Source organism: Peromyscus maniculatus, chromosome 4, assembly GCF_049852395.1.
Source record: "Peromyscus maniculatus bairdii isolate BWxNUB_F1_BW_parent chromosome 4, HU_Pman_BW_mat_3.1, whole genome shotgun sequence".
NCBI lineage: Eukaryota > Metazoa > Chordata > Mammalia > Rodentia > Cricetidae > Peromyscus > Peromyscus maniculatus.
In genome coordinates, this window is record NC_134855.1 from 134,675,485 (window position 1) to 134,701,424 (window position 25,940).

The 25,940-nt window shown below is 41.7% G+C and overlaps 1 protein-coding gene across 1 annotated transcript in view; it reads right to left on the reverse strand.

Moving 5' to 3' along the window:
* Window positions 1-25,940, reverse strand: part of Pigu (phosphatidylinositol glycan anchor biosynthesis class U) — a 93,091-nt gene that overhangs the window by 44,240 nt on the left and 22,911 nt on the right. Inside the window, exons 3-6 of the mRNA XM_042276564.2 lie at window positions 25,529-25,588; window positions 24,403-24,465; window positions 13,638-13,747; window positions 9,830-9,930 (exon numbers count right to left, since the gene is read on the reverse strand). Of these exons, the coding sequence (XP_042132498.1) occupies window positions 9,830-9,930; window positions 13,638-13,747; window positions 24,403-24,465; window positions 25,529-25,588 (334 nt within the window). The remainder of the gene's footprint in view (window positions 1-9,829; window positions 9,931-13,637; window positions 13,748-24,402; window positions 24,466-25,528; window positions 25,589-25,940) is intronic.

Genomic DNA, 25,940 nt, shown 5'->3' on the forward strand with positions numbered 1-25,940 from the left:
TGCTCTACCACTGAGTTACATTCCCAAGGCCTAGATGGAAATCTTAGGGAGTTAGAATCTGTTCCGCCTGCTTTCTATTAATAAGTGGCATCAAAGTCCAGCTGGATACCTGAGCTCCACATTCCTTCTTACACCAGTGCCCCAGCCCACTGATTCACCTCTGAAGTATAGGTCATTCCTTGCTCTCATCTATCAGTAGTGTCCAGCAGTCTCCTTCTTCTGGGCCCCTCCTTCCCAGAAGCACCAAAGGAGACTTCTAAAGCAGACAGTGATTCATGTACAAGGACAAAGCCAGATATGGCAGGGCACACCTATAATGTCAGCACTCCCGGAGGCAAGGTAGGAGGGTCAGAAACTCATGGACACCTCTGGCTTAGTTGAAGCAGCCTGGGCTACATGAGATCCTGTCTCAAGAAACCAAAAACCAGTCTTTTCCCATTGCTGCCACGTCATGGAGTAGCAGAGGCTCACGTGTATTCAAGATTGGCTTTTACCCATAACCCACTGCCATGGCCAATCAAGGCATGGCTGCTGGAGTTGTAATGGACATTCATCCCGCTTCACAACAAGAGGTACGGAAAGCCACCCTCATTTGCAATGGCCCACCCTGTGGAATCTCAGAGCTGCCAAGGCCTTGGACAAGTGCCAAGCCCATCTGTGTGTGCTTGCTGCCAGTTGTGCATGTCAAGTCGGTGGAGACCCTTTGTACCGACCACCAAAACAAACTGATTACATCTGACGACAGCAAGAGACTAGGGAATGGGTGGGCCTCTGCAAAGTGACCCGGAGGGGAGACCCCATCAAGTGGTTGTTGAGTTGTGTAGTGGTTAAGGACTACAGCGAAGAATCTCGGGACAAGAACATCATTGAAGAGTTCCTCAAATGTAAGAAATGAATAACACAAAACCAAACAGACTTCTCAAAGTCCCGTCTCATCAGTCAGATTAAGCTCAAACTCCAAGGGCAAGCAAGATCCTCAGGATCTTCATCTCCTTCGCTTCACCTCTCACCACTGCCTACACGTCCTGCCTACACTACACCACACCACACCACACCACACCACACCACACCACACCACACCACACCACACCACACCACACCACACCACACACTCAGTTTCTGAAAATACCAGGCTCTTCCATTCATGTGTCTGCTCAGGCTGTTCTTTCTGACCGAGCTCTTTTCCTGTCATCCTCCAGTGGCATCTGGAGCCCAAGCAGAGTTAACAAAAGTAGTTACAGCTAACATTTACTGCTCAGCAGGTGACATGCATGTGTAATGTCTACCTCAAGAATGTGCCAGACTCCAAGGCAGGCCTCCGGGAAGCATCACAACAGACTTGGGGAAGGAATACCTTCAGCTCCTTTTCTTGTGCACATTAAATGTGATAAAATCACGTAGTCTGCTCATTTCACCAGTGAAGAAACCAAGGCACAGAAGCAAGGCAAGTGGAGAACCTAAAGTTGTCCCCTGCCCCCACCCATCCTTTTGGCTCTTCTCAGCAGCCTCGTCTGCTGACTTCTAGCAATGCCCATTTCCTTTTCCTCCCTATCTGTCTTGGGAATTTCTCAAGGGCAATGAGTCTTTCTTAATTTTGAATCTCTTCCACCTTTCAAAGCATACATGACGAATGCCTAACTGACTGAATGAACATCATTCAGTAATACACAGGGATCCTTTTAAAAAGCATACTGCTGGGCATGGTGACGCACACCTTTAATCCCAGAGTTCATGACATGCTGGGCATCAGGGAGACGGGGAACTCAGTTTCTGTCATCATGACAAGCTGGGCGTCGGAGACAGGGGATTCAGTTTCTGTCCTCACGGAGCTCCCAGCACATGACACAGAATGTAAGAAAGAAGTACAGACAAGCCCGTCAGAGGAGCTGACACCAGAGTTTTGAACAGTGAGTAGGTGGGACCCAGGCATCTGAGGAACAGCATTGGCAAAACAGGTGAGGGAGAATGGTGTACTAAAGATAGGTGAGATGTTAACTAACACAACATGGCAAAATGGGGATGCCGGAAGCAGAAACTAGAAGACCAGGCACTGTGGGGAAAGCTTCCACTAACAGGAAAGGGGAATGGAGGCTGGAAAATCAAAGAGTTCAACCTTGACTCTCAGCTACATAGTGAGTTCAAGGTCAGCCTAGGTAGGATACCTAAGATCCTGTCTCAAGACAAAACAAACAAAGCAACAACAAAAAGAAAACGTGGGAACCATTAGGATAAAGATAAATCAAGTTTTACAGAATAATGAGTTGCAGAACCCAGACTGAGAGGCAGAACATTACCAGCATCTACAAGGGACACCCCACTCCCTTTTTTCTTTTTGATACTGGGTCTTATACAGCTCAGGCTGGCCTTGGACTTCCTACATAGTTGAGGATGACCTCGAACTTCTGATCTTCCTGTCTCTACTTTCCAAATGCTAGGACCTCAGGCATAGGCCAGCACCTCTAGTTTATGCACTGTGAGGGATTATATCAGCTAGGCAAGCCCTCTACCAACTGAGGTACATTCCCAGCCCAGTTTTTGTATTTTTTGTGTATACCTACTATACTTTAGTAAAAGTTACAATATGCCATCTAAAGTCTCAACAAGCAGGCAAAGGTCGGAGCATAAAGGGTTTAGTTCCAAAAATAATCCAAAATACCTATCTACAGGTCTACAACTGAAAAAATGCCGAACCAGGAGGAACTGTGCCACAAGGGATATGAGTTTTACCCACAAATGATACAACTTACTAGTATTTGCTAGTCCAGCCCATATAAGCACTAGGTTTCATGAGCAAAGCTTCACCTTTGGCCTGATCACAGAAACATTAGGATAAATTAGCTAAATTGATATGGAGACTGGTTGCCATATCAGGGAACAGCATTACCCAATCTAACTCTGTATGTTTTCCAACTCTCTGTATCAGGGTGGGGGCCAAAACAAGCCTCTGCAAGAAGGTGCCTCTAGGGACTGCACCTTCATGAGGGCCTGGGTGGGTGGCACAACAGCAGGGCAGAGCAGGAAAGAGACACAGGAATGAGACAAGGAAGAGTCAAGGGAATGACTCAGGATATGGACTTAGCAAGTGATACACAGAGTCAGAGACTGGGTCACAGACAGTGACCTGTCTCCAGGCAGACTGGCAGTGGGACAGACTGGACTACTGACCAAAAGGGCTGAGGCCCCATAGGACTATCAGAAAAGGAAACTGCACCAGCATCTGAGGCAACAGGAGGCAGAGGAGTAGCCAGGGACACAGCCCGGTGCACTGACATCTCTTGGCCAATGTGCTGGTTTAACAGGGCAGTCTGTCCCAAGGCAAACTAACCACACCAGTGATGATGAAACTGAACACCTGCTTCGTTCCAGACAGGACTGTGAGCATGCCACATGCCATAAAAAGCAGACCTTTCAATAACCATCGCCACCCCCATCTTACAGACCAGGAAATGGAAAGACAGAAAAGGGATATAAGTCTGGATCATCTCACTCCAGACCCACTGTATTACTGCACCAGCTTGATCTCAGTCTATATCTGAACCATAAAATAGAGGCCAGTGTGAGACTGTTTCAAAAAGCCAAAATAAATAAATGAAAGTGAATTATCTTATCTTTAGTTTTATTATTCATACAATGCAAATGTGAAATGCAGAAACAGAACTTGGAGAATGAAAAACTGATTCAGTATTACTGAAAAAACTACGACTAGGCATTACTAATATACTTGAAGAGTCGACATGGTTCAGAGAGATGTAGCTAAGAGAGAATTCTTCAAATGTTTTAGTAGATTAGGAACACTGTGATAGTCTCTATTTATAGCAGACAACAATGGAAAACAAATGTCCAGCAATAGGGAAGAGCCAGGCTTCAGAACAAACGTGGATGAGGAATGGAGACAGGGGTAGAGTGCACAAAGGCTTGCTTTTGGTTTGGTATGTTTATATTTCTTTTATTCTTACCAAGTGCATGAACTATTTCTAATTTTTAAAATTAAAAGTATAAAGTATAGGGCTGAAGAGATGGCTCAGAGGTTAAGAGCACTGACTGCTCTTCCAGAGGTCCTGAGTTCAATTCCCAGCAACCACATGGTGGCTCACAACCATCTGTAATGAGATCTGGTGCCCTCTTCTGGCCTGCAGTCATACATGCTATATACATAATAAATAAATAAATCTTTAAAAAAAGTATAAAGTATAAAGAAAATGGCAAATGTGTGCTTAATGTCTGTATTGCTTAGAAAGTACACCAGCATACAATTTATGCAATGCTTCGCGCATGCTGGGCAAATGCTCTAACAAGCGAGCTATATCCCCAACCCTCTGTATTACTTTAGAATAGGCTCTCAAAAGTAGAAAAAAGGGTTAGGGATTTAGCTCAGTAGTAGAGCGCTTGCCTAGCAAGCGCAAGGCCCTGGGTTCGGTCCTCAGCTCCGAAAAGAAAAAAAAAAAGTAAAATAAATAAGCCAGGTATTGTGGTACATGCCTTTAATACCAGTACTTAGGAAGCAGAGGCAGGCAGATCTCTGAGTTCAAGGCCAGCCTGGTCTACATAGTGAGTTCCAGAACAACCAGAGCTACATGGAAACTCTGTTTCAAGAGAAAAAAAAAAGTAGAATAAATAAAAAATACAAACATTTTAAGACTACTGATATACTGATAAATGGCCACCCAGAAGGTACATACAAATATGTTAAATCAATTGGCAATGTTCATAAAATATTGAACAAAATTATGTGTATAACATTGTAAAAACGCTATGAATTCACTCAACAGAATTCCAGCGTCATATAATTAAAAAGCTTCCCTGTGGAACCAAAACTGTAGGTCTGGGATTTTCTTGGAACTTCTTTCCCCCCAGTTTAAAAAATAAACTGTGTTTGTGCACAGAGGGATATGGAAACCATAGGAGAACTTGTGAGAGCTGGGGGGGGTGTCTCCTTCCATCACGGGTCCTGGGAATCAAACTCAGGTTGTCAACTTGGTGGGGTACCTTCACCTGCTGAGTCAGCCTGTCAGCTCTTCCTTCCTAAGGTTGGTTGGCTGGTTTTGTAAACAGGCTCTCATGCAGCTCAGGCTGGCTGCGAACTTCTCACACTACAGCTGAGAATGACCTTGAAGAATGACCTTGAAATCCTGACCCTCAGGTGTTCACCTCCCCATGCCTGATTCACTGGTTGTGAATGAAAAAAAAAAAAAAATACACACGACGAAGCGAATTGTAGCAGTATTTAAGTAGCTAAATATCAGAAAATCACCTAAATACTAAACAGTAGAAATTGATTAAGGAATTTCTATTCTAGGCATGGTGGTTGAAACATACTTATAATACCAGCACTCAGAAAGCTGAGGCATTTGTAATGAAGAGCCTCAGGCTGGTCTGGACTACATTGTGAGTTTAAAGTCTATCTGGGTTATATATTGAAAACTTTTCTCAAAAGAAGAGGGGTAAAAGGGGGGCTGAAGAGATGGCTCAGTGGTGAAGAGCACTTACTGCTCTTCCAAAGGACCCAAATTCAATTCTCAGTACTCACAGTCATCTCTAACTCCAGCTCCAAGAATCCAACACTGTCTTCTGAGTGCACAGCCCCCATACACAGATACACATAATTAAAAGAAGAATCTACATATAGTCATTCACATAATGGAATAGTATTCAGTAATAACAGACTTGGCAGACTTGGGCTGGTCAAAGTGGCCTTTAATCCTAGCATTTGGGAGGCAGAGGCAGGTGGTGAGTTTGAGACCAGCCTAGTCTACATAGCAAGTTTGAGGTCAGGGTTATATAGTGAGACTCTGCCTCAAAGAGAAAACCAAACAAACAAACTCAGACTGATGAGATAGCTCAGCAGCTATAGCACTTGGCTCACAAGCCTGGGTGCATGCATTCAATCTCCAGAGCCCACAGTGGAAGGTGAAAACCAAATCCCAAAGTTGTTTCTTCCTCCAGTGTACTGTGGCATGCGTATATATGCTCACACACACGCAGACACACAATTAATACAATTTATGAAAAACAAAATAAAACCCAGACTACATCCATCTAGCTATGATCATTTGAGCACTTGGGAGACTAAAGAGAGAGGACTGTAAGTTTGAGACCAACCTAGACAGCATGGCAGACTCTGTCTCTAAAACAAACAAACTATAATAGTTTGAATGAGAATGGTCCCCACAGGCTCATATGTGTGATTATTTGGTCCCCAGCTGGTAGAATTGTTTGGGAAGAATTGGGAGGTGTGGCCTTGTTGGGGTAGATATGTCTCTGGGAGCCAGCTTTGAGGTTTCAAGAGACCCCTGCCATTCCCAGTGTGTTCTCTGCTTCTGGGTCTAGCTATGAGTTCTCAGCAGCTGGTAGAGCTCCATGCCTATCCTGCCATGATGGTGATGGACTCTTACCCTCTAGAACTGTAAGCCTCAGACCCTTTCTTCTATAAGTTGCCTCTGTCATGGTGTTTTGTCACAGCAATAGAAAAGTAACTAATATAACACAAACAACAGACAAAATGTTTGTTGATATATATGGGGCCGCGTTACTAGGTCGCTTCAGATCTCCATCCCTCCCTATGTCCAGACTTTCTTTCAACTTTACAGTGTCTTCCCATGGTGGACAAGAAAGATAGTCATCCCTCCCCTTTCTTCTGTTTGTTTTTGTTTTGTTTTTGAGTTAGGGTTTCACTGTCCTAAGACTCACTTTTACAGATAAGGCTGTCCTTTAATTTGTGGCAGTCCTCCTGCCTCTGACTCCTGGATGCTAAAATTACAGACACATGTAACCACAACTGGTCTGTGTATTATATTTTTTTTTTAAGATTTATTTATTTATTATGTATACAGCATGTTTGCCTGTAGGCCAGAAGAGGGCGCCAGATCTCATTACAGATGGTTGTGAGCCACCATGTGGTTGCTGGAAATTGAACCCGGGTCCTCTGGAAGAGCAGTCAGTGCTCTTAACCGCTGAGCCATCTCTCCAGCCCCCCCCTCCATGTATTATATTTTGATCAATGGGATATTAATATATATGATACAAGCAGAAACTTAAGTCATGCCTGTCCAGAGGGTGGTAGCCTACAACCTTAACTCCAGCACTCGGGGGCAGAGGCAGGCAGATTTCTATGAGTTCGAGGCCAGCCTGGTCTACAGAGTGAGTTCCAGGATGGCCAGGGCTGTTACACAGAGAAACCCTATCTCGAAAAAACAAAAGAAAGAAAAAAAGGGAGAAAGAAAGCCATGCCTGTTGGGGCTTCATGTCTATTATGCTCCTCCCGTTCCTACAGGAACATGCTTAGGTTAGGCCCTTGATGTAGGAGGAGGACAGACATGGGGAGTGAGGCCCTGCCTAGATTAGTAAATTCCAACTCTCTATTGATGGCACAAATGAGCCACAGTGAAACTAATAAAATGACTAGTCACATCTATATAGAGCAGATGATCTCTAGCTGATAAAGTACGCGCTAAGTTCATTTTGTGGCTGTTTTAAATAACTGAGTTTTGGGTTGTTTGTTAAATAACTTTTTTTTTTTTTTTGAGATAGGAAGGGTCTCACTATGTAGCGCTGGCTGTCCTGGAACTCACTATGTAGATCAGCCTGGCCTCCTGGAACTCACTATGTAGATCAGCCTGGCCTTTGAACTCACCGAGCTCCATCCACCTCCACTTCCCAAGTACTGGGATTAAAGACATGAACCACCATGCTTGGCACCAGATATATATATATAATATCTAGATGTCTGAAAGAAAAGTGGGAGAAAACTATAAAATATAACCCATATGTGAATGGAAGAGACTTTTAGTTAAAATGGTTAAAATGGCAGATCAGGCACATGTTCTATACTTCATTTCTCCAGAAACCTCACTAAAATGACAGTATATAAGTAAAACTATAAGTAAACCACTAAGAACAGATTATAACAAAAATATTCTTTTTGAAGTTTTAACCTTTATTTTTATTTTATATGTATGGATATTCTGCCTGCATGTATGTCTGTATACCATGTGTATATGGAACTTGTAAAGGACAGAAGAGAACACTAGATCCCTTAGGGCTAGAGTTCCATATGGTTGTGAGACACCATGTGTATGCTGGATATCCAACTCAGGTCCTCTGGAAGAGCAGCCAGTTCTCTTAACCACTGAGCCATCTTTGCAGCCTCCAAACTTTTAAAGCTGGGCATAGTGACAAACACCAGCACTTGGTAGATAAAGGCATTTTAAGGGCAATATGGGCTACAAATTGACCAGACTAGGCTGCAAAATGAGACCCTGTCTCTAAGAAACAAAGGAAACAAAATGTACGTTTGGGGGCTATCGAGATGGTTCAGCAATCAATAGTAGCATATGCCTACAATCCCAGTGTTTTCTTAGAAGGCAGAGGCAGGTGGATCTCTGTGAGTTTAAGGGTACTCTGGTCTACATAGCAAGTTCCAGGCCAGCCAGGGCTACATAAAAGAGACCTTGTCTCAAAACAAACAAACAAACAAAACGTTTCTATGGGTAAAGGCACTTGTGAAAGTCTGATGACCCAAATTCTATCTCAGAATCCAGAAAAAGGCAGAAGGAGAACCAAGGCAGTGGTGGTGCATGCCTTTAATCCCAGCACTTGGGAGGCAGAGGCAGGTGGATCTCTGTGAGTTCGAGGCCAGGCTGGTTTACAGAGTGAGTTCCAGGACAGCCAAGGCTATACAGAGAAACTCTTGTCTCAAAACACACACACACACACATACACACACAAAGGGTAGGAGGAGAGAACCAACTACAGAGTTGTTCTCTGCCCTACACACATGCACCATGGCATGTGTATTCCCATGAACATACCACAAACACACATAACAATAAAATTAAAAACTAAACATAACCCGAAATGAAATAAAAACAATCCAGGAAAAATAAGGTGTGATATAAAAATAATCACATAGAAAAAAGCAAAAGCAGTAATAGTTGCTGCTCTGTCCAGCAGTGAATAATATACAATGTCATGAAATGCAAGTACTGACATTTATCTATTTATTGGAGCTAGAGTTTAAAAGCAGGAGTCTAGCCATACATGCTAAGTACATACTACCAATGAGCCACACACCCAACCCAACTACTGATTTAATCGAAACTGAAATATAACTATAAGAAAACCAAACAAAGAGGAAGCAGGGACATTGGTACAAAAGTGCTATAAGAAATCTTCATTTCTCATAATGGAACACAATTAAAAATATCTAAAATTTATCATTCATAAAGCAGTTATATAGTTCAGAAATATAGAAGTAAATAATAGTAAAGTATTGCTCCAAAGAATCTGAACTAGCCAGAAGTGATGGCACAAGCCTGTAATACCAGCACTTGGGAGGTGGAGGCAGGAGGATTATGAGCTTACAGTCATCCTCCCCCAGCCTGACTCAAAACAACAACAAAGGCTGGCCTCGACACCTTACACATCGGGACTGCTTCTCTTTCTTTATTTCATCAGCTGCACTGAGGGAAGACATAGCTGGACTAGGGTACAGAAGACTGACACTCAAAACAGCCATGGCAACGGTGGCTCTGAGTGGGAGATTTTCAGGACTAACTTTTTGCTCTCAGTTTGGCTACATTTTCTATAATAATCTTTTACTATTTGTGTGCAATTTTTAAAAATATTGTATTTTTTCTTTCTTTTTGAAATTCTTGCTATATAGCATAGGCTGGCCTTGAATTCCAGATCCTCTTGTCTCAGCCTCCCAGATGTTGGGGTTATAGGTATGTGCTACCATATACAGCTTGAGCTGCTATAGAAGAAAAGAAAAAAAAGCTGGAGCATAATGTAACAAAGCCCTGCATGTTTTATACTCTTCTTGGGGCCTTACCTTTTATTGTGGTCAAAATGAAGAAAGCAATGAGGGTGTTGTTGATGGCGCAGGTCGACTTAGCAACACAAGACAGGATCGTATAGGGATTTAGGAGGTAGCTGGGGAAACACATATTCGTCATTAGTAAACACGATCAACGGACCAGAGAGTCCTGGCCACCACAGCCATGAAGTCCAACTCACTTACAAAAAGGAAGGAAACTCCTTAGAAATGAACTGTCCCAAATACAACAGGATAGAGTGGGACCAGGTGTTAACGAATAAAGGCACTCAACATTATGCTATGAGACATATGCAAAACTGTCATATTTCTATTTACTAACCATAAAGATCCTATAAACTAACAAAAACATCCTAGTTTTTGTTTTGTTATTAGTGGGGCTTTTGTGTGGTTGTTGTATTTTGGTTTGTTTGGGTTTTTGTTTCGTTTTGTTTGTTTTTGAGACACGGTCTCATGTGGACACTGACTCCCTGATCCTCTAGCCCCACCTCGAGTGCTGGGGTCACAGCTATGAACCACCGGTCCAGTAGATTTACCTTACTTTTACAGATAAGATTCAGTGATTAAATAACTTGCCCAAGTTTTTACAGGCTATTAAATATATCAAAAATCAGTTCTTCCTGGTTCTAAAGCCAGCATTCTTCCTACTCAGCCTCTTCATAGCAGAGCAGTATCCCCTGACCCAGACCCATCAACACACAAAGGATCCTCTAAATTCTACAAGTTAGCTGGCATAGAACTTCACAGGATCGTGACCTCCCATTAGGAAAGAGTTAAGCTGGAGTCCTTTCCCCATAAAGTGGGAAGGAATGGAATCAGAAAATACATCTGAAGTGTTTTGAGTTGGAAAATCTTACTCAGTCAAAATGGATTCTTTTTATTTATTTCTGTCCTGCTTCTACAAAAGATGTGCATCAGCTAAAATGAGAGCAAATAACAAAAATAGTAATAAAGTAAAACCAGCCATAATCAAGACCAGAGGAAATACATAAGAAGAAAAGCTACAGGCAAAGCTAGGGAAACCAAAGAACAGAGAGGTACAATACCAGCCTCATACAAACTACAGCTGTACAATACCAGCCTCATACAGACTACAGCTGTACAATACCAGCCTCATACAGACTACAGCTGTACAATACCAGCCTCATACAGACTACAGCTGTACAATACCAGCCTCATACAGACTACAGCTGTACAATACCAGCCTCATACAGACTACAGCTGTACAATAACCAGCCTCATACAGACTACAGCTGCACAATAACCAGCCTCAGACAGACTACAGCTGTACAATACCAGCCTCATACAGACTACAGCTGTACAATAACCAGCCTCATACAGACTACAGCTGTACAATAACCAGCCTCATACAGACTACAGCTGTACAATACCAGCCTCATACAGACTACAGCTGTACAATACCAGCCTCAGACAGACTACAGCTGTACAATAACTAGCCTCAGACAGACTACAGCTGTACAATAACCAGCCTCAGACAAACTACAGCTGTACAATACCAGCCTCAGACAGACTACAGCTGTACAATAACCAGCCTCATACAAACTACAGCTGTATAATACCAGCCTCATACAGACTACAGCTGTACAATACCAGCCTCATACAAACTACAGCTGTACAATACCAGCCTCAGATAGACTACAGCTGTACAATAACCAGCCTCATACAGACTACAGCTGCACAATAACCAGCCTCAGACAGACTACAGCTGTACAATACCAGCCTCATATAGACTACAGCTGTACAATAACCAGCCTCAGACAGACTACAGCTGTACAATAACCAGCCTCATACAGACTACAGCTGTACAATACCAGCCTCATACAGACTACAGCTGTACAATACCAGCCTCATACAGACTACAGCTGTACAATAACTAGCCTCAGACAGACTACAGCTGTACAATAACCAGCCTCAGACAAACTACAGCTGTACAATACCAGCCTCAGACAGACTACAGCTGTACAATAACCAGCCTCATACAAACTACAGCTGTATAATACCAGCCTCATACAGACTACAGCTGTACAATACCAGCCTCATACAAACTACAGCTGTACAATACCAGCCTCAGATAGACTACAGCTGTACAATAACCAGCCTCAAATAGGACTACAGATGTACAATAACCAGCCTCAGATAAGACTACAGCTGTACAATAACCAGCCTCATACAAACTACAGCTGTACAATAACTAGCCTCAGGCAGACTACAGTGTACAATAACCAGCCTCAGATAGGACTACAGCTGTACAATAACCAGCCTCATACAAACTACAGCTGTACAATAACCAGCCTCAGACCTGTCTGAGTTTCCTGGCAGATAAAGGAAGAAAGGCCAGTTACACAATTTTGATTGTCAGGAAGGAAGAAACACAAGTGTCTTAGGGAAAAGATTATAATATTCACAAATAAAGACCTTAAAGTTAATCCCACCTCCTAGGAATGTAAGATTAGTAGTTCTAAAACCAAAGGCCTAGAAACTCTTGGGGGTTTGATGGGTCTTGTCTTTTGTTTTGTTTTTCCAGCAATCAGAGAGACTTGTTACACAACCTTTAAAGAAATGGCTGTTGCTATTATGAAACTACCCTCAGGGGACACAAGAGTCCATAAGGATTCATTATGTTACTAAACCTTTGGTCCTATTAAAGTAGTTCCCATCAAATTTCCTAAATATGTAGTTGAGAACTGATATACCAAAATTATCTCATAGGAGAAAAAACACAAAACCATTTCTAAATAGGTAACATTGAAGAAGCAGCTGCCTAGACATCTACCTGGAATACTGAATGGGAAATTCACACACAGGGAAAAGGCTCCTAAAGACCCGCCCCCAGGAAAGAATCCAAGAGGACCTAAGCTGACTTCAAACTCATTATGTAGGTGAAGCTGACCCTGAACTTCTGACCCTCCTGCCTCCCCTTCCCAAGTGGTGGGGTCACAGACAAGAACCACCCCGCCAGTGTACTTGGTGCTGGGGACCTCGTATGTTCTGTGCTCCCACTCTACCAACCAAGTTCCCTCCACAGGCCCTTGTTTTCTGATATGGAACATAGCACAGATTAGCCTCAAACTCAGCAATCCACCTGCCTTAGGCCCCCTGAGCCTGGGATGCCCAGCTGCTAATTCTACAAAATTCTATGGGCATGTTTTTCCATGAGGAAATGTATGTTTTGTTCAGTATGTGTTCCTAGAAACTAGCACGTTATTAATATCTGATGACTACTAGTTGATTAAATAATTCACTTCACCTATCTCAGAAACACAAATAGGAATAACCTGAGACCACACTCACTGGCAGTGCTAATCACTCCTAGAGAATTCTTTCTTAAAGCATCAGCTGGTGTCACTCTTCCATGCTGGTCACTGAGCCCAGATGGGTATTTTCCTTCAGTTTTCTACATTGAAACAGGGAACTAAATCATACGTGAAATATAGAAGCTATGTAAAACAACAGCCACATAGAGACCAGAATTCATCAGTAATGAAGAACTACCATTTTTTAGAAATACTAGTTACAAGCAGGTTCCAGCCCAGATCAGCACTGAGTCAGAAAGCCTTTGTGAAGGGTTTGATTGTGCCATGTCCCTGTGTAAGTCTTTGTCTCAACAGAGACATAATGGCTCTGTGTCTTTTGCTGGTCAAAACTCCAGTTGTGCAACAGAACTACAGCAAATACTTGATGACTAAGACCACAAATCTCTAAAACTACAACAACATGGGAAAGTCTCATCAGATTTTCCTTGCACTTGTTGGCACTGAGCTTTGATTTGTAAGGGAATACTTACAACAGGGCCACTTTCAGAGGGATGTATCGCATTTCCATGGGGGTTCGGATGAGTTCAGCCACATCTGGGGCATACTGGTCCAGTTCTAGGAGGAGTTTCTGCTTTTTAAACTAGAGGTGGGGGGGGCGGGTGCACAAGACACACAAAACAGTTGGTTTGCCATTGTTTTTAGGATGAAGACCCCCACACCACTGTCTGTCCCACCCTGCTTCTCCAAGATCCTCTCACACCCCTCCTCCACCCCATCCCACCCAGCTCCAGCACATGAACAAGCCATGTTCCTCATGTCCCCAGAACTCCGCATTTGGCCCTTAGTCTCCCCTAGTTAACTCGCAGAGCCTTGAGAGCTCAGCTAAGCCCCCTTCCTTGAAAGACACCGTCCCTGGGCTGCCCCACTATGCCCACGCTTTGACCAGTGCCCACAGCTCCAAGTTTTGCCTTCTTCGTGTAACTGACTAGTGCCTGGCTCCTCCCTACAGTGTAAGTTCCACAAGGGCTTGGGTGACTTTATTTGCTCTCTGTGTATGTCTAACACTTAGCACAGTGGGCAAACAAATGAATGAATGTACAGCAAAGCCACTTCTGAGTCACTCTGGGAGGTAACATCAGTGGTGGCAGGGCTTCAAAGTTCTATCAGCAAAACATGTTCAAGCAGTTTCAATGACCTGGATGCATGTTATCTCAGGTTCCCTTCCTCATTCTTCTCTTTCAAAGGTCTGTTTGTTTGGTTTTCTCTTATACTACCACAGAAGAGGTGTGAAATAGTTAAAGAAAGGAGACTAGTGGAGTTAAGACGCAGTCATATGCGGGGTGGAAAGCTCTTTGCTTTCCCTGATGTATCCCAACAAATTCACGGGCATGAGTTCTAAAAGGGAAACAGCATCACAGCAAAGGACAGATGAGGCTAATGATACTTTTGCCAAGATGAACCGGCTACCAGCGTCAGCATTCACATCCCACAGGCTAACAGCTCGAGAGAGGGTGGGTGTGAAGTCCCCTCAGCACCAGTTTTCCAGGACCCTGTGCAGACTGCAGGGGTCGTCTCAAGTCCTACCAAGACTAAATGTTTGCAGACTATAGCGTACGGATCCTTTTAACAAATGGTGACTTTGTGAAGGTAATTTTTATTTATCCTTTGATAATTTCAGACATGTATAGAATGGTATTTCGATCACAGCCATCTCCCATTGCTCTCCCATCTACTTCTCCCTCCTCCTGTACTCTTTGGTCCAACAAGTCCCTCTTTATTTTCTTTTATGTTTCTGGGTCTTTTGCTGGCATGTGTTTGCATGTGTCTGCGCACCACATGAGTACTTGGTGCCTGTAAGACCAGAAGAGGGCTTTGGATCCCCTGGAACTAGAGTTTTGAACAGTTGTGAGCTGCTGCCACGTGGGTGCTGGGAATTGAACCTGGATCCTCTAGAAAATCAATCAGTGCTATCAACCACTGAGCCATCAGACCCTTTCTATTTTCGTGTGTGTGTGTGTGTGTGTGTGTGTGTGTGTGTGTGAGAGAGAGAGAGAGAGAGAGAGAGAGACAGACAGACAGACAGACAGACAGACAGACAGACAGACAGGAGATTTAGAAGTTCAAGGTCAGCAGGGTGGTGGCACTGGGAGGCAGAGGCAGGTGGATCTCTGTGAGTTTGAGGCCAGCCTGGTCTACAGAGTGAGATCCAGGACAGGCTCCAAATGCTATACAGAGAAACCCTGTCTCAAAAAAACAAAAACAAACAAACAAACAAAAAAGTTCAAGGTCTTCTTGGACTACTACATAAGACCCTGTCTCAAAAACAAGAACAAAAAAAAAATCCAAACACACACACACACACACACACACACACACACACACACACACACACACACGCACGCGGCTGGAGAGATGGTTCATTGTTTAAGTTAAGAGCACTTGCAGAGGACCTGAGTTCCATTGTCAGCACCTACATGGTGACTCTCAACTGTGTGTAACTCCAGCTCCAGAGCATCTGACGCCCTCTTCGTCTCTGCAGGCACCAGGCACACACATGGTGCACATACACATGCAGACAAATACTCACACACTTAACAAAAACCAAACAAACGAAAATCTCCACAAGGTCACTTAGTTCTCTCTCCCTCTTTTTATTTCTTTGTTGTCATTGTTTGAGATGGGGTTCACGCACCCCAAGCTGGCCTCAAATTTTCCGTGTAGCTGAGGCATCTTCCTGCATCTACCAGGCATGAGATACCACACTCACCTTTTTAATTTTAAAACACAAAAGTTAAAAAATAAATCCTCTTGTAGGCCGGGCGGTGGTGGTGCACGCCTTTAATCCCAGCACTCGGGAGGCAGAGGCAGGTGGATCTTTGTGAGTTCGAGGCCAGCCTGGGCTACCAAGTGAGTTCCAGGAAAAGGCGCAAAGCTACACAGAGAAACCCTGTCTCGAAAAACCAAAAAAAAAAAAAAAAAAAAAAAATCCTCTTGTTTCCACATAAATTCAGAAACAGCATATGCCAGCCACAATACACAATCTATCTTTTCCCAAGACAGGGTTTCTCTGTGTAGCCTTGGCTGTCCTAGAACTCACTCTGCAGATCTGGCTGGCCAAGTCTCGTCTCACAGAGATCAGCCTGCTTCTGCTTCCCATGTGCTGGGATAAAAGGCGTGCACCATCACCGACCAGCTACAATCTACGTTTTCTATTTGTTTGTTTTCAAGACAGGGTCTCACTATGTAGATTACTCTAGACTTGAACTTAACAGAGATCTGTCTGCCTTTGCTAGATTTATCTATGGAACCATCGGTTTATGAATCTTATGCCCAGTTATTTAATCTGTGACCCTCAAGGGAATCCTGGTAGAATAGTTCAACTCTGCCTCTAAAGCTTTTAGATCATGTTTCATTAGTATGATATATACTCCTCAGCGTTAGTAATCAAAGCCTCTAAGTCTGAAATACAGTTCTTAGGGCCAGTGAGATGGCACAGCAGGTTAAGGGTGTGTGCCACCAAGCCTGACACCCTGAGTTTGATTCCCCGGGACCTAGACTGACTTCCATGGGTTGTCCTCTGACCTCTACACACTGTGGCATAAAAATCAGCCTGCCAGCCCAACATACAAATAAATGTAATAAAAATTTAAATGTCGTTAAGAACACACATGAATGTAATTAAACATTTTAAATTGAATTTTCAATCCCTTAGGGAAAGAGTCCAAGACAGCTGTGAACCCACAAAACATGACATACACATATGTGGTTTTTACACCATTTTAAGGGTTCAATATACCCCAAAACCTATATATAAATGGGTATCAAATTAAAAGGCCATACTCCAGACATTTTTTAAATCTCTCTGAGGTCTAAAAGTCTAGAATTCAACAGCTTTATTTTTTTTAATCCATCACAGTGCTACAGAAAGGCAAATTACTGTTTCTGGTTCTATTACTTGGTAACAGAAGGTCACTAAAATGTACCCTCATCCTACCCTGATAAACCTCAGTCGCTCCCAGCCACACATGGAAGATGGTAGCCAACTTTTGTTTTTCATAATTACGTGTGTAGTACACCTGGTTTATCTGTTAATCCTCCCAGAAGCCTGGAAAAGGAAAATGATCCCATGATGCAACTCTCCTTGGACATTACATAATTAAGAATAAATTTCACATTGGATGGTGGTGGCACACACCTTTTTTTTTTTTTTTTTTTGTGATATATATTTTTTATTTTACAATACCATTCAGTTCTACATATCAGCCATGGGTTCCCCTATTCTCCCCCCTCCCACGCCCTCCCCTTACCCCCAGCCCACCCTCCATTCCCATCTCCTCCAGGACAAGTCCTCCCCCGAGGACTGTGATCGACTTGGTAGACTCAGTCCAGGGAGGTCCAGTCCCTTCCTCCCAGACTAAGCCAAGTGTCCCTGCATAAGTTCCTGGTTTCAAACAGCCAACTCATGGAATGAGCACAGGACTTGGTCCCACTGCCTAAATGCCTCCCAAACTGATCAAGCCAATCAACTGTCTCACCTATTTAGAGGGCCTGATCCAGCTGGGAGCCCCTCAGTTTTTGGTTCATAGTTCATGTGTTTCCATTCATTTGGCTATTTTTTTTTTTTCAATAATTGAGTAAAACTGAAATTTATTATATGCCACAGTCGTCCTACGGACCTCCATGCTATATATATATAGCCTCTATGGTTCTATGGGTTGTGGTCTGATTGTTCATTTTATATCTAGAATCCACCAATGAGTGAGTACATACCATAACTGTCTTTCTGGGTTTGGGTTACCTCACTCAGGATGATATTTTCTAGTTCCATCCATTTGCCTGCAAATTTCATGCTTTCATTGTTTTTCTCTGCTGAGTAGTACTCCATTGTGTATATGTACCACATTTTTTTCATCCATTCTTCCGTTGATGGGCATCTAGGTTGTTTCCAGGTTCTGGCTATTACAAATAGTGCTGCTATGAACATAGCTGAGCATGTATCTTTATGGTATGTATCAGCATTCTTTGGGTATATGCCCAAGAGTGGGATGGCTGGGTCTTGAGGTAGTTTGATTCCTAATTTTCTGAGAAACCGCCATACTGATTTCCATAGTGGTTGTACAAGTTTACATTCCCACCAACAGTGGAGGAGTGTTCCCTTTGCTCCACATCCTCTCCAACATTGGTTGTCATTGGTGTTTTTGATCTTAGCCATTCTAACAGGTGTAAGGTGGTATCTCAGAGTCGTTTTGATTTGCATTTCTCTGATGATTAAGGATGTTGAGCATTTCTTTAAATGTCTTTCAGCCATTTGTAGTTCTTGTTTTGTGAATTCTCTGTTTAGCTCTTTAGCCCATTTTTTAATTGGACTGTTCAGTGCTTTGATGTCTAGTTTCTTGAGTTCTTTATATATTGTGGAGATCAATCCTCTGTCAGATGTGGGGTTGGTGAAGATCTTTTCCCAATCTGTTGGCTGTCTTTTTGTCTTATTGACTGTGTCTTTTGCCCTGCAAAAGCTTCTCAGTTTTGAGAGGTCCCATTTATTAATGGTTGTGCTCAGGGTCTGTGCTGTCGGTGTTTTATTTAGGAAATGGTCTCCAGTGCCAATGCGTTCAAGAGTGCTTCCTATCTTCTTTTCTATTAAGTTTAGTGTAACTGGATTTATGTTTAGGTCTTTGATCCACTTGGACTTGAGTTTTGTGCATGGTGACAGATATGGATCTATTTGTAATCTTTTACATATTGACATCCAGTTATGCCAGCACCATTTGTTGAAGATACTTTCTTTGTTCCATTGTATAGTTTTGGCTCCTTTGTCAAAAACCAGGTGTTCATATGTGCATGGATTAATGTCAGGGTCTTCAATTCGATTCCATTGGTCCGTATGTCGGTTTTTATACCAGTACCAAGCTGTTTTTATTACTATAGCTCTATAGTAGAGTTTGAGGTCCGGGATGGTGATGCCTCCAAGGGTTGCTTTATCGTATAGGATTCTTTTAGCTATCCTGGGTCTTTTGTTTTTCCATATAAAGTTGAGTATTTTTCTTTCCAAGTCTGTGAAGAATTGTGTTGGGATTTTGATGGGGATTGCATTGAATCTGTAGATTGCTTTTGGTAAGATTGCCATTTTTACTATGTTAATCCTACCTATCCATGAGCATGGGAGATCCTTCCATTTTCTGATATCTTCTTCAATTTCTTTCTTTAGAGATTTAAAGTTCTTATCAAAAAGGTCTTTCACTTGTTTAGTTAGTGTTATCCCAAGGTATTTTATATTATTTGTGGCTATTGTAAAGGGTGATGTTTCTCTGACTTCTTTCTCAGCCCTTTTATCATTTGTGTATAGGAGGGCTACTGATTTTTTTGAGTTGATCTTGTATCCTGCCACTTTACTGAAGGAGTTTATCAGCTGTAGAAGTTCCCTGGTAGAGTTTTTGGGGTCACTTATGTATACTATCATATCATCTGCAAATAGTGAAAGTTTGACTTCTTCCTTGCCAATTTGTATCCCTTTGATCTCCTTTTGTTGTCTTATTGCTCTAGCTAGAACTTCTAGTACTATATTGAATAAATATGGGGAGAGTGGACAGCCTTGTCTTGTTCCTGAATTTAGTGGTATCGCTTTGAGTTTCTCTCCATTTAATTTGATGTTTGCTGTTGGCTTGCTATAAATTGCTTTTATTATGTTTAGAAATGTTCCTTGTATTCCTATTCTTTCTAAGACCTTTATCATGAAGGGGTGTTGGATTTTGTCAAAGGCTTTTTCAGCATCTAGGGAGATGATCATGTGGTTTTTTTCTTTCAGTTTGTTTATATGGTGTATTACATTGACTGATTTCCGTATGTTGAACCATCCTTGCATCCCTGGGATGAATCCTACTTGGTCGTGATGGATGATTGTTTTGATGTATTCTTGGATTCGGTTTGCCAATATTTTGTTGAGTATTTTTGCATCAATGTTCATGAGGGAGATTGGTCTGTAGTTCTCTTTCTTTGTTGCATCTTTGTGTGGTTTGGGTATCAGGGTAATTGTAGCCTCATAAAAAGAGTTTGGTAGTGTTCCTTCTGTTTCTATTGTGTGGAACACTTTGAAGAGGATTGGTATTAGTTCTTCTTTGAAAGTCAGGTAGAATTCTGCACTGAAACCATCTGGTCCTGGGCTTTTTTTAGTTGGGAGACTTTTGATGACTGTTTCTATTTCTTTAGGGGTTATTGGTCTATTTAAATGGTTTATCTGGTCTTGATTTAATTTTGGTATTTGGTATTTATCCAGAAAATTGTCCATTTCTTCCTGGTTTTCCATTTTTGTGGAGTACAGGTTTTTGAAGTATGATCTGATGATTCTCTGGATTTCCTCATTGTCTGTTGTTATGTCTCCCTTTTCATTTCTGATTTTGTGAATTTGGGTGTTCTCTCTTTGCCTTTTGGTTAATTTGGCTAGTGGTTTGTCTATCTTGTTGATTTTTTCAAAGAACCAACTCTTTGTTTCATTGATTTTTTGTATTGTTCTCTTGTTTTCTATTTCGTTGATTTCAGCCCTCAATTTGATTATTTCCTGGCGTCTATTTCTCCTGGGTGAGTTTGTTTCTTTTTGTTCTAGAGCTTTCAGTTGTGCTGTTAATTCATTGGTATGGGATTGCTCCATCTTCTTTATGTGTGCATTTAGAGCTATGAATTTTCCTCTTAGCACTGCTTTCATAGTGTCCCATAAGTTTGGGTATGTTGTACTTTCATTTTCATTGAATTCTAGGAACTCTTTAATTTCTGTCTTTATTTCTTCCTTGACCCATTGATGTTTCAGGTGGGTATTATTCAGTTTCCATGAGTTTGTGGGTTTTCTATAATTTTTGTTGTTATTGAGTTCTAACTTTAAGGCTTGGTGGTCTGATAAAATACAGGAGGTTATTCCAATTTTTTTGTATCTGTTGAGATTTGTTTTGTGTCCAAGCATGTGGTCAATTTTTGAGAAGGTCCCATGGGGTGCTGAGAAGAAGGTATATTCTTTTGTGTTAGGATGGAATATTCTGTATATATCTATTAGGTCCATTTGAGTCATAACATCTGTTAGGTCCTTTATTTCTTTGTTAAGTTTCAGTCTGGTAGATCTATCTTTTGGTGAGAGTGGTGTGTTAAAATCTCCCACTACTAATGTGTGGGGTTTGATGTGCGTTTTAAACTTTAGTAGTGTTTCTTTTATGAATGTGGGTGCTTTTGTATTTGGAGCATAAATGTTTAGAATCGAGACTTCATCTTGGTGGATTTTTCCTGTGATGAATATGTAATGTCCATCCTGGTCTCTTTTGATTGATTTTAGTTTGAAGTCTATTTTATTAGATATTAGGATAGCTACACCAGCTTGTTTCTTAGGTCCATTTGCTTGGAAAACCTTTTCCCAGCCCTTTACTCGGAGGTAGTGTCTGTCTTTGGAGTTAAGGTGTGTTTCTTGTATGCAGCATATGGATGGGTCCTGTTTTCTAATCCATTCTGTTAGTCTGTGTCTTTTTATAGGTGAGTTGAGACCATTGATATTGATGGATATTAATGACCAGTGATTGTTAATTCCTGTTATTTTTTTGGTTGTGTTGTGTTGTCCTTCTGTGGTGTATGTTGGTGTAGGATTATCTATTGCTTGATTTTTCATGGATGTGTTTAGCTTCTTTGGGTTGAATTTTCCCTTCTAGTGCTTTCTGTAGGGCTGGGTTTGTGGACAGGTATTGATTAAATCTGGTTTTATCCTGGAATATTTTGTTTACTCCGCCTATGGTGATTAAGAGTTTTGCTGGGTATAATAGTCTGGGTTGGCATCCATGGTCTCTTAGTGTCTGCATGAGGTTTGTCCATGATCTTCTATCTTTCATAGTCTCTATTGAGTAGTCTGGTGTTATTCTGATGGGTTTGCCTTTATATGTTACTTGGTCCTTTTCCTTTGCAGCTCTTAATATTTTTTCTTTATTCTGTGTGTTTAGTGTTTTGATTATTATGTGGCGAGGGGACTTTTTTTTTGGATCCAGCCTATTCGGTGTTCTGTAAGCTTCTTGTATCTTCATAGGTATTTCTTTCTTTAGGTTAGGAAAGTTTTCTTCTATGATTTTGTTGAATATATTTTCTGTGCCTTTGAGTTGGTATTCTTCTCCTTCTTCTATCCCTATTATTCTTAGGTTTGGTCTTTTCATGGTGTCCCAAATTTCCTGGACGTTTTGTGTTAGGACTTTTTTGTCTTTATTGTTTTCTTTGACTGACGAATCTATTTTCTCTATCGTGTCTTCAGTGTCAGAGATTCTCTGTTCCATCTCTTGCAATCGGTTGGTTATGCTTGTTTCTGTAGTTCCTGTTCGTTTTGTCAGGATTTCTATTTCCAGCATTCCCTCAGCATGTGTTTTCTTTATTGTCTCAAATTCATTTTTCAGATCTTGGAATGTTTCTTTCATCTGTTTAATTGCTTTTTCTTGGCTTTCTTTGATTTCTTCCCATTTTTTGTTCGTTTTTTCTTCCATTTCTTTAAGGGAGTTTTTTATTTCCTCTTTAATGGAGTTTTTCATTTCCTCTTTAAGGGAAGTTTTTATTTCCTCTTTAAGGGAGTTTTTTATTTCCTCTTTAAGGAAAGTTTTTATTTCCTCTTTAAGGTAGTTTTTCAATTCCTCTTTAAGGAAAGTTTTTATTTCCTCATTGAGGGAATGTTTTATTTCTTCTTTAAGGGCCTCTATCATCTTCTTAATGTCATTTTTAGGGTTGATTTCTTCTGTTTCTTCTGTCATGGTATGTTTAGGTCTTGCAGGTGTAGAATCACTAGGTTCACCTTTTTTTTTTTTTTTTTAAACATTACAATTAACTTTGATTTGGGTTGTATAATGTTGCTTACAAGTGTTGGTTTTACAGAAAGGGTCAGAGCTGCTGTGGGAATAGTAAAAAATACTTTGGACTCTGTTATCACCCTTTCCACAGTATTGTGAAGTACTCTTCCGTTCCTCAGTTTCCTTTGGAGGGGATGTCATTCCCATTTTTTGAAGCTCTGGATATGGCTGTGTCAGCCTGGGCACACACCTTTAATCTCAGCACTCAGGAGGCAAAGGCTGGCAGATCTAAATTCGAGGTCAGCCTGGTCTACAGGGCAAGTTCTAGGACAGCCAGGGCTATACAGAGAAACCCTGTCTTGAAAAAACAAAGACAAGCAAACAACCACCCCACACACAGAAAAACTAATAAACTTTACATAATACTTTTTTCACATTTATTTGTTTGTATGTAGGAGCTCACAGGTACCATGGGATGCTTATGGAGGTCAGAAGACAACTTCCACCATATGGGTTCCAGGGACTGGCAGCAAGTATGCTTACTGACTGGCAATCTTGCCAGCCCAATATGCCAAATTTTCTAATTAAGATTTTTTTTTTTTTTTTTTTTTTTTTTTTTTTTTTTTTTTTTTTTGGTTTTTCGAGACAGGGTTTCTCTGTGTAGCTTTGGAGCCTGTCCTAGAACTCACTCTGTTGCCCAGGCTAGCCTCGAACTCACAGAGATCCACCTGCCTCTGCCTCCTGAGTGCTGGGATTAAAGGCATTCGCCACCACTGCCTGGCAAAGATTATTCTTTTAGGGCTGGAGGATGCAGCTCAGTGGTATGGCACTTGCCTGGCATTTTCCAAGGCCCTGCGCTGCGCTCAATCTCCAACCTCCAAATTCTTCTCTGAAGGAAAACAGCTTTATCAACACTGGGAATCCAATTTTACTTAAGAGGCCTGATACAGTAAGTTAAAGACTATGTTCATTTTTCCTTTGAAAAAATAAACAGATAAAAGTGAAGACCTTTAAAATTTTATTTTAGATAGTGTGTCATTAAGCCCAGGCTGGCCACAAATTACTGTGGAATAGAGAATGACCCTGCACTCCTCATATAACCTTTACCTCCTAAGTGCTAGGGTTACATATGTAACCAATACAGAGGCGACATTTCCTATTCATTTATTTATTTGTTTGTTTGTTTTATTTGAGGTGTGTGTGTGTGTGTGTGTGTGTGTGTGTGTGTGTGTGTGTGAGAGTGTCTCGTGTTTCTGTGTGTGTCTCTCTGTGTGGTGGTGTGTGGTGGTGGTACATTCAGGAATCATTTCTCTCCTTCCACCATGTTGGCCTTGGAGACAGAACTCAGGTCATCAGGCTTGCTGGCAAGTGCCTTTATCCAGTGAACCATCTCACCAGCCCAACTAAACTATTTCAGAATAGTTGGATCTTTGAGTACATGACTTTGGATTCATAATAAGCACATTACCAAATCCCACCAGCTTTGTCCCACCCACTAATAACTTACCACAACTTTATTGAAGTCCTGAATTGCAAAATACAGGGCAATAGCGGTGAGGGCATCTGTCATCTGTCAAGAGAAAGAGAAGTAACGGAGAGGACAGGAGTAGTACAATACAGTCAGTACCTGGTCCTGGAGTGCGGCCAGGCCTGAGGAGCTACCCAGTACCAACCCAACACACAACCAGTCAAGGCCGACTCAGGGAAGTATGATGGAAAACCCCTACATTATGATCCATTCCATCTGGTGGCCCACATCTCTAGACCAGCACGTTAAATGAAAATAAACCAGGCATTGCAGTTAACATCGGTAACACCAGGAGGCTGGAGAACTTAAATCTTGAGTTCAAGATCAGCCTAGGTCACATAGTGAGACCTTGTCTCAAAAAAAAAAAAAAAAAAGGTACACACACACACACACCAAAGCTAAATGAGAGTAATACCCACTGGTCTGTAGGCTTCAGGTATGTCAAGTACCTCATAGATGTTGAATCTTCAACAAATGGCAGCCATTATAATTAAGGAAGACTTCAGGGTTTCTTATGCTATCTTGACCCAGATTTTCAACTCTGTTGACTAATGTTTCAAGCTGCTCTGCTCTCAAAACTCGCCCTGTCATCTCAATCTTCAATTCTTGTCCTTGAAAGCCTCTTTAGCCCCCGTCAGAATCTCTTGGCAGAATGCTTAGGAAACTCAGGATGCCCTCCAAACTGGCACGGCTAAAGCCAACCACAGAATTTGGGGGGTTGAAAATTGAAGACTACATAGTCCAGAAACCAAAGAATAAGAAAGTAGAACTGGTCACAACTCCTTGCCTGTTCCTCATACTCCATAATACCATGCCAAAGCCAGGCTCCAAGCTAAGATATTGTCTTGGCTTTTATTTTCTGAGAAACTCCAGTTTCTGCTTTTCCTTTCCTTTTCTTTCTTACAGACAGGGTCTCACGATACATCTCTGGCTGGCCTGGAACCTGCTATGTAGACCAGGCTGGCCTCAAATTCACAAAGATCCACCTGCCTCTCCCTCCTAAGTGCTAGGATTAAAGGCATGCATCATGCCTTTATTTTCTTGAAAACAAACTGTAAAATTAAAAGTATATACATATATTGATTTTCTCTGGAAAGATACTTACCATAAATACCAATTCTGCATAGTCAATTAGGAAATGAAAGAGGTATATTATTAATGGAGTCTGTAGGAGAAAAACAAAGATGAAAAAATTAAGTTAAGCCTTAATATAAATTATCAGTTTCCAAATTAGGGATGGGGGAAAACTTACTCACCTAAAAAATCTGATCCTTCCTCCAACAGTTATCCTGTACTAATTGAACACTTAGTGTCCTAAATCACAGGGTATCAGTGACACCATCAGTTGAACATAGCGGAGGAAATAACAAAACCTGATGTTAGCTTGATACCTGCCTGGCATGCCTGACTTGGGGCTTCATCCCTGCGGTAGATACTCAGGAGGTTGAGGTGAGAAGATAGATTGAACTTAGAGTTCAAGACCAGCCTGGGCACTTGAGCTTACTTCATTTGAAAAA